A 10,035-nucleotide genomic window follows, 5' to 3' on the forward strand; every position below is an offset into this window, starting at 1 on the left:
AACCTCTCCCCACGTGACAAGTCCTGTTAGGCTCCTGCTCTCAGTCTCATTACTGCGATTACAGTGACAGCCTGAGAAAGTGAACTCCTCACGTGCATGTGTGCACACACACACACACACACACACACACACACACACACACACACACACACACACACACACACACACACACACACACACACACACACACACACACACACTAAACTGGAAAACAAAAACAAAAACAAAAAAAAATCCAAAAGAAATTTAAAAAAACCCAGACATCATACATCTTCACCTCTATTTTGGAGGTTTAAAGTTCAGTGAAAAAGAAATTTGATGAAAGCAGATGAAAGTTAAAAATCTTAACCAGCTTAAAGTTTACTCTGCCACAAATGATTTGAGTTATCTCTCTTATTCAAACTAACTACAAACGTGGACACTGCGACATGGACACAACACTTAAACACACTCAAACATACAGTATAAAGAAGACATGATTGCAGCTTCCTGGATACTACCTCCCTGGCATTTGAAACTTTGAATCCTGGCAATATCAACAGATAGATAATATAATAATAAATCAAATCATTACTTTCAGCATTACCCCTCTGCTGACCTAATGAACAACATAAGAGGATGTGAGGAAACAAGAAATAATGAGATACTGATAAAAAAGGAGATGAGTCAGCCCATAACCACCATGTTGCTGATCGAATCCTTCATAAGCACGAGCAATCAAATTGCATGCTGACATTACCCCTCCTGACAACCATCCAATCAATTCAATCCCCAGAGATGCAGCCAATCATTCTGTATCATCACTGACAACAATACCAACAGGTGGTCGATGCATCATTCCCGCCCACCTGATCTAATCTGCAGTAATCTAATTTTTGGTTTAGTTTTGTGTTTCACTTCTGACACCAAGTGATTCAGCAGAAACAGAAAGGAACATCTGAGCCCACAAGGCTGCCAACAACAAGACTCTCTTCTCTGCATTTCACACTGCTACTGGCACACTGAGTCATTACCTGACATTACCATGTAAAGTCACATATTTCTGGATCTTGAAATACTGAAAAAAGCACCAGACAGAACTAAATATTAAGTAAATTGTCTGAGATTTTGTGCTTTTAAAACTACAGATAGTTTTGATTTTAAAGTATGTTCTGAGATCTGTCCAGAGTAACTGGGACACCATAAACAAAATTCCATTTACCTCCATTGTATTGGGGTGGAGGCATAAATCTAAGAGCTAGACATGATTATACTTTGGAAAATAAAACCCAAACTGTCTGCATGGCTAAATAGAGGTAAGGGAGATTTTGTTGTTCAATTTAGAAAGAATCTCCCTTTTAAAAGGAGAAATAAAACGTACAAATTTAACGATTACAAACACTGATTTTCATCTTGAACACAACTTTTCTTGCATTGTCACCTCCCTTGTTGCCCTCTAGCTTGACACAATATTCATGTCAAGCTAGGGAATCTACAAGATATGAGGGACATTTCCCTGATGTTGAATTTTAAGTGTCACATAATGCAATTTAATAGTAGGGGTGGTACAGTTGCCTAGAGAGCCAATGGAAAGATGCAAGGGGATGCAATTCCCAAACTGAGGCAAAGATGCATCCACACGAGATGAAAATTTGCGCATATTGTGCCAAAGTCTGTTTCACTGTCAATATTTCTATTCTCTTAGTTTAACCTTATGGAGCATATGAATCTACATTTTAAAATAATCAGAGACAGCTCCATAGCCAGAGAAAACTTCTTGGACGGGCATCTGATGAAATAAGTGAAAGAACTGCTGCGTTTTGAGATCAGTCAGAAGCTGAGCTGAACAAAGCACACACTTAAGAATGCTTCAATAGACATGATACATTGCTAACTAGCTTACAGCTATGTACAGCTGGTACATTGGCTGTAAATAATATCTGTACATAGGCCTTAACAACAACATCAGACGAGGCAGCTGAAGAATGTCTAAGTGTTTTGATGAAGATGTGATTTGACTGTATTCCTTTGAGGGGCCTTAACTGTGGACTGATGATAGTCACGCCATCCAGCAGAGGTTAATGAGGGACCACACTGAACTACTAATGTACACACACACATATGCAGGTGCACACAAACTCTCGTACACACACATGCTCTGCTGGCCCTATCCTGCTCACGTAACTGAGATAAGAGAACCGCAAAAACTTGGATTTCGGTGAGCAACACAAACAGCTATTTGAGCCCAAACCCTTCTTCTAGTCAAAGGCGTCCTTGGCTGTAGGAAACATGATCCTTTTAAATGTGTGAGTTTATATCAAGAATGCCTTCAGGTACACTGACATGATGTTCTTATATAACAATATGCACAAACACACACATAAATACACACAGACACACACACACACACACACACACACACACACACACACACACACACACACACACACATAAACAGCAAGGCTCTTTTGTAGCATCAGCCAGCAGGTGTACTTGTGTATTTGTATTTTCTATGTGTGTGTGAACCAGCTTGTGTAGTGTTTTTCTGTTGACAAGGCTCTAAGGGTCGCCCTGAGCAAGAGTATGAATTAGAAGAAATAGAAATGATGGAAGGATGTAAAAAAGGAGAGAGAGTAGACCTTATAGACAGTGAAAATAGCAGAGCCACTACAGCTGCTACTGTTTTACCCACCACAACCCAGCAGTACAACAAGACTGTGTTTTTAGTAACAGTCTTTACATTGTCTAGCAGCCGGTCTTGACATCAAGAGCCAATTCACTGTATCACTCTTTTCAGTGTACTTGTGTAAATCTTCAACTGCTAAGACGCTGAGTAAAGCCAAATTCAGGCATAGAAATGCAAGATTTAGAATGATAATGAAGAACTAAAACTGTTCATTTTTACCAAAGATTTATAGACGGTACGAATAATTTTTGCCACAATATGGATGTTGAGTGTTGCTCTAAAAAGTAGATCTTGGGGATTTCGATTTATTCTCAGTGAAGGATGCATCCTTGATATTTTGCCGTATATTTTGTTGACAGGATGTGATAAAGACGTATGACAAAGACCTTGAATCTGTCTTTTCTCTCAGGGTCTGGTGTGAAAACAGCATGGCATTGATCTCGCCAAGGAAATTTGGGAATGACAGCGTAAAATGGAAAGAAAAAAAAGCCAGAGAGTGCTACTGAATTAGCGTTTAAGTCCCCCCGCACATGTCATTGCTCTGTGATCAGCTCTACTTCCTGGGTAAAAGGTCGCTGGGCAGGAAGGAGGGATAGGTGGAGAATTGACAGAGGATAGCGGCTGCTGTCACCCTTACTGGTAGCAAATGAGGAAATATGAGGATAACACACACACACACACACACACACACACACACACACACACACACACACACACACACACACACACACACACACACACACACACACACACACCAGTGGCCTCCAGCATTGATACCAGCTTAATAAATACATTCCTTTTTGACAAGGACAGTTCAGCCCAATCATGGCGCACATGGGAGTCAAATGGAAATTCAAGGTGAAAGCAGTAAAATGTGGGAAAAAATAAGCACAATAGTAAAATGGGAATAGTAAAAAAAAAAAAAACAGAGGTGTTGAACAGAAGGAACTAGAAAAAAAAAAATTGGTTTTTAAATGCAGCTTCACTAAATATATACAAATCTTATATTCATTTTTAAAAAATAAATATTGAATTAACCTTTGCCCTTGCTGGTTAGACAGAAGTTATTCAATATCTCAACAGCAATATCACATGACATAGCAGGCAGATGGCTGGCAGCATGCTCTGCTTTGCGTCTCAATTCACTTGAGTTGCTTCATGAATATTTATCATGAACATGCCTGGACAAACACGGGTTTATGCATGCACACACACAAGCATATGAGCAAACACAATGCTTTCGTATCATGGCAGCAGGTGCACAGCCTTTGCCCTACAAAGGTCAAAGGGGAGGGAACTGTATCTAACAGGCACTCAGAGGAGCCAATAGAAAAGAGAACATTTTTGATATTATTAAAGGAGTAGAGTTCCTGATGGTTTTCTAAGATCTACGTTGCATTTGACAAATTCATTCTGCAATGCCTTTTACATGATTCATTTATTTGAATACAGACTTCATAGCTTAAAGATGTTAAAAAATGTTAAGACTTTGAGCAATATGACAATATATATTGTGAGATTCAACAGTCAGAGATCTTGCCGCACTGTTTACATCACATTAGTGTCCCTTTTAGGGTTGCCACTAACAATTATTTTTATTATCAATTCATCTGAAGATTATTTTCTCAGTTAATTGTTTGGTCTAGAATAGAATATCAGAATATACTGAACAATGTCCATCAAAATTTCCAGAATACAGTTCACATATGGCTTGTTTTGTTCGACCACCAGTACAAAACCCAAAGGTATTCAGTTTGCTATCACATAAGACAAAGAAAAGCTGTGAATCTTCACATTTGACAAGCTGGAATCAGTTCATTTTTGTCACTTTTTGCTTGAAAAATTACTTAAATGACTAATCACTTATCAAAATAGCTGCTGATTAGTTTTTGTCGTTTTTTTATTAATCAATTTCATTGTTTCAGGTCTACTCCCTTTAATATCCCTGGCTGCATTAGACAATGTTGGGCCATGCTGCAAATCAATGAATCAAATCATATATATAAATATTGCCAGATAAATGTTTTTCAATTTTATCATAATTGCCTGGTCTAAATTTCACTTGTCTTGTGGAAATGTAACAAGCTCTTCAAAGCATTGAAATGATGATTAAAAAATAACTTTCCATTTTACCATATTCAAAAGCACTCACTCTATCCAATCTTATTAAAGACTAAGAGCTATCTGTTCTAAATTCAACAGTACGAAACCTGAATCATCGCTGCTGGCTAATTCTGGCTGTCGGCTCTGAATTATTAAAGCTGCACTGCGAGGATGTTGACAAACTAATAGGTCACTTGACTGGCTCCTCCAGGCAAAGTTTGTATCATGACTCATTCTTGGATAAATCGTTAACTTAGAATATGGGTGACTGTGTGCAAACACACATACACACACACACACACACACACACACACACACACACACACACACACACACACACACACACACACACACACACACACACAGGGCATTAAATAAGAAAAGATACACTTACACAAACAAACACATTCACCCAGAGGATAACCCAGAAAACACTGCTGTGTGTTTTCTGATCCAACAATGTGCTACAGAAGTGCCCCATCTGTATGCTTTCAGGTGTGATAAAAACCTTTGAAACCACAGATGACAACATAGAACATGCATCTAATGTTTAAATAATCTTACTGAAGAGGCTACTGCAATTCTAAAGAGTGATACACCTTTATTTTACATCTTCTTTCCAGTAATAAATCAAAATGACAAAAAACTCCCTGAAATGCCTTCTCTCTGTTCAGGCTCCAAACCCCTTTCTTTGTTGTTCTGCCTGTTACTTCAAAAAAAGGGACAGAATTAGGATGATAAAAGAGCATTTCATTACTCTGGACCTGTTGGGGCTGAGGGATTAGGAACTTGCTAACAGAAAGCATAGTCTCGCAGGCTGAGGCAGGTAGTGGCTGGCAACCTGCTAGCTGCTTACTGTAAACACACACACACACAGCTAACTAAACTATTACAGAGTGGGGAGAAGCTAACAGTCAAAACCTTTCCGATGCTTTAAATGTCAGGTTCACCACAACTATAAAGTTCCAAAATAATTAGAATGTTGCCATTGTGATTAGTCAAGCTGAAAATACAAACATAAAGGAGTAGTTTTGTTGTTCAAAAGCAGGAAGTCAGTAATTTAAAAGCAGATGAAAAGGTGTGACTTCCAGTAATTATTAAGTGAAAATAAATTGTATTTCAGTTTAAGATGACACATTTTGTCTTAAGGCTCCATCTTCATCAGCAAAACAAACTGACATTAGCTGGTACAGGAGGGTGTGTCCATTGCCAAATCGCTGTTGAGGAGGTGTTCGCTGTGACAACTTAAGAAAACTATTTTGCCTTTTGTTGTTGCAGTTTTTCTTTCTTTCATCTTTGTTATCACAGTAAATTAAATGTTTAACGGTCTTTTCCAATGGTTTTTCTAGCTCATCTTTGTTATTATAGTACCAGTGCATATGAAATATAAATTCATTTTCAATTTATGTAAACTTGCATTCATTGATTGTTTTTGGTCACTTGGGGTAGCACAGTAGTTCTAAAAACAACATTTATTTATTAGAATCTTATACAGTTGTAACGGCCGAGGTGGTAGCAAACAGTTGCCTAATACATATTCAGCCGGTGTAAAGAAACATTACCATGAGTTTGTAGACAAGTTTCATGCCACCATCAGAATTTAAGTCCAATATCCACTCTCCTTTTAGCTCTGTTTTTATTCTCCATACTATGTTTAATAGCTACATTCTAACTTTGCCTTTCTGCTGTTTGGTGCTGGGCAGTTATCTTAGCACAAGATTTATGAAAACCTTTTTTCTCTGAAAACAGTTGCCTGCTGCTCCCAGAAATGACTGATGAGAAGGTGAGAGTGAACCAAAACAATAAAGTTTCAGGCCATAAAAGCAAAAGTGAGCTAAAATACTGAGCTTTCCCCTCAGCTTCCTAAAGCTGCTCTGCTGAGAACTGCAGCGTAATAGCACATAGTTGTTTGACCCATTTATATAAAAATATTGATTAATGCAGCTTTAAAGGTGCTATATGTACGTTTTCGCTATCGCTACATAGCCAACATTAGCATTAATAGCTGTCTACTTACCAAGAGCTTCAGCTATCGTTACGTTTACAAGACAAGAGGTTAGAATACGTCCTCTGGGCACCGCTCTTCTTCTTCATCCTCTCATGTTGTACTGAGGGAAGACTTGACGCTACAGTGACTCACTATCGCAAAGTGGTATTACAAGACAGGACGGGCCGGGGCTAGTTGGTTAGCATGCTAGTTTTAGAAAAGAATAAGTGATAGAAATAGAAGCAAAACAAGAGTTCAACAGTATTGCTTTCCACTGCTGGAGACAGTTCTTGGCGAAGTAAAGGAATTAAGTTGGATGCTGAACTCGCTGAATGTTTCTTCTAGACTGATAGGTAAACAGCTGTTAATGCTAACGGACATTTAAATAGCAGTGAGCCATAGTTCATTTTATCAGTCCCACCTGGTTTCACCTTTTCTTGCAAATTAAAACTCTGAATTACTGTTGTGAAAAAGCTGTAAACTTTTTCATGCAAATACAACTTAGCTAAATTTAAATTTGTATTTGAGACAGAGGAAGGTGCTTAATGTGATACATGAAGATTAAGGAGCTCTGTGAGGTTGCAGGTAAGGTAAGGAGAGCCTCGGTGACAAGATGTACATTTGCTCGCTGTGTGTGTGCGTGTGTGTATGTGTAAAAGAAAAGGAGATTAGTGACAAAGCATTTTCAGGTGACCTCAGAAGAGGCTTTGAAATAGTGACTCTTCTACAATCAGATCTTGACTAAGAATTCAAGATAATTTGTGCCTACAACATGTCAAGCTGGAGTACATTGCTTCATGTGTAGTTACTTATAAATTCAAACACTCACTTTAAATCAATGGGCGAATAGATGAAAGAAAGAAAGCAAGAAAGAAAGACAGAAAGAGTAAGCCAATGAATAGTTGGTTGACCATCAATAGGACTAAAGGTGAAAACCGAACCCGCAAACAAGATAACAGAACTCTCCAAATAATGAAGCCTGTGCTTTTTAAGAAGATACAATGACAGATAGTTTCCACTCAACAAGACAAACGCCTGTCTATAACTTCATTTGCCATATTATCAGCAGTTTGTATGTATGTGTGGTTATGTGTTCTTTTGTGTGTTGAAAAGCTTAAAAACTTCTTAAAAACTTGTCTACAATAAACTAAGACAGCCCATATATGCCCGTATTACGTTACTGAGGAAACTAGACAAATGTTTTCTTACAATATGAATGGCATCTTATAAATGAGACTGTACAGTGCTGAACGACCAGACAGCTTGATGGGATATACTGACAGATTATTTACTATATGTAAAGGAGAGAGACAAGTTAGTAAACTGAGTTGACTCTGTAAACAGAGTTCTGGGTCAAAGTCTGAATGCACAACAAGTGAAGGCAAAGAGAGGAACAGGCTTTTGTCCTCTCTCTTCCACTGATCCGGTTCACATAATGTTTCAGATGGCCTTTCCAAAACACACACACAAAGACACACACACACACAAAGACACACACACACACACACACACACACACACACACACACACACACACACACACACACACACACACACACACAGACAAGCACCTGCCCCCAACTTCATCTGCCGCCCTATCGTATTGGTCTATTGATTTTTTTTAATGATTTGTTACGTATTTTATTGTATGGACTGTGTCTGGGCCCCTTTTTTGTGCATTTGTACATACACACACAAACACACACACACACACACACACACACACACACACACACACACACACACACACACACACACACACACGGGAGAAACACTTCTGAGAAGCACTGATATAACCAGTGACCAGACAGTGACTATATTAGCATGTCTGCTGTGTAAGTGACAGCAGGGATCGGCCCAGTGGACAAGGGTCAGGCCAGCATGATACAGCAAATCCCAGCTACCTGAAACAATACAAAATACACAATAACGACACAGATGTAAAATCCCTGTAACAACCTTTATATTTCTGCGAAAGTATTTTATCCTACAAACATGTCAAATAAGAGCTACCTTTTAAGAACTGTCTTATCAGCCACTGTGTGTTGTGCGGGAGAAACAATGTATGAGAATACTAACAGGCTTTTCCTTGGCCTAATCTCTCAGCAGCTAGATCTCCATTCACAAATCCACAACACATGCAGTGCAGGTATTAACAAAAGGTCATGTAATCACAGGCCAGTGGTCTATATTTGTTGTTTAAATCATACAATAAGCTTAAAAGAGTTCAAAATAGCATAAAAAAAAGCATATTCAGACAAGTAGGGGTATTGTTTTGGAGGGATTTGGGGAGTCAAAAAGAAGAATGGATGAACTAGAGATGCTCTGGCACATTCAAGTGTATCTTTGCATGCTGGTTAAATTAATATATGTCCAATGGATGGTTGAGGAGTACGAATAAATGCAGTTATAAGGAATAAGCAGGTGTGACACAAGAGCATCTCTGGAGAGGAGTGTCCGCCGCTGTATCCTTACCTCAGGGCAACGCGCACCGAGCTCTCATCCGGCCCGCTGGTCATGTTGTCACCGGGGGCTGGTCCAAACAGTCCGCTTAAAACTAGCTTGATTTCCCTTTTCTCTTTATCCTCTTACAAGACAAGAGAGCGCCGTAACCCCCCTCCCTTTTCCCTCCCTACACCTCCCAGAAAAGCGCTTCTATCTTGAGCTTCCACTGCTGCCGCTTTCACCTCTTCCTCGCCCGCTTGGAAAAAGGAGCCATGTTTTATTTATCAGATGGAGCAGCTAATTATGATCTGATTTATTTATTTTCCATAGTCGCCAATGTGCTTAAGGATCCGGCGGGGGTCATCTCTCCAAAGGAATCGTCTCAGCCTCCTGCCCGGGCAGGGTGCACTGTGTGTGTGAAGGAGCCAGGATGAGCTTGGCGTGCGCTTCCTAAGACAGAGGACGTAACCAGACTCCTCCTCCAGAGCTGTACCAACCCAGAGAGGGGACAACCTCAGACTCAGCCCGGGAGAATATATGTGGAAAATATATGGGCCTACTATTACTACTACTACTACTACTACTACTACTACTACTACTACTACTACTACTACTAATAATAATAATAATAATAATAATAATAATAATAATAATATTTATGTATAACATGTTATAACGATATAAAATGTTGAATCAAAACATTTTATAACGGAAAACACTTTCAGCAAAACTGAACATTATAACCTTCAGGAAGGTAGCATCTATTGTATTAGACTGCATTAGTTTTAGCTAGATGTACCTAATAAACTGCAAAATCTGCGTGTATATGCAGCCTT

At 39.0% G+C, this 10,035-nt stretch overlaps 1 protein-coding gene across 2 annotated transcripts in view; it reads right to left on the reverse strand.

The window, feature by feature from the left end:
• LOC120800061 (kinesin-like protein KIF21A) overlaps positions 1-9,610 on the reverse strand; it is a 41,263-nt gene extending 31,653 nt beyond the window's left edge. For both annotated transcript variants that reach the window (XM_040145858.1, XM_040145849.1), the window contains exon 1: positions 9,230-9,610. In XM_040145858.1, the coding sequence (XP_040001792.1) occupies positions 9,230-9,273 (44 nt within the window). In that variant the 5' untranslated portion in view covers positions 9,274-9,610. The remainder of the gene's footprint in view (positions 1-9,229) is intronic.
• Between the last annotated feature and the right edge of the window lie 425 nt (positions 9,611-10,035).

This window comes from Xiphias gladius, chromosome 2 (genome assembly GCF_016859285.1).
Source record: "Xiphias gladius isolate SHS-SW01 ecotype Sanya breed wild chromosome 2, ASM1685928v1, whole genome shotgun sequence".
NCBI lineage: Eukaryota > Metazoa > Chordata > Actinopteri > Istiophoriformes > Xiphiidae > Xiphias > Xiphias gladius.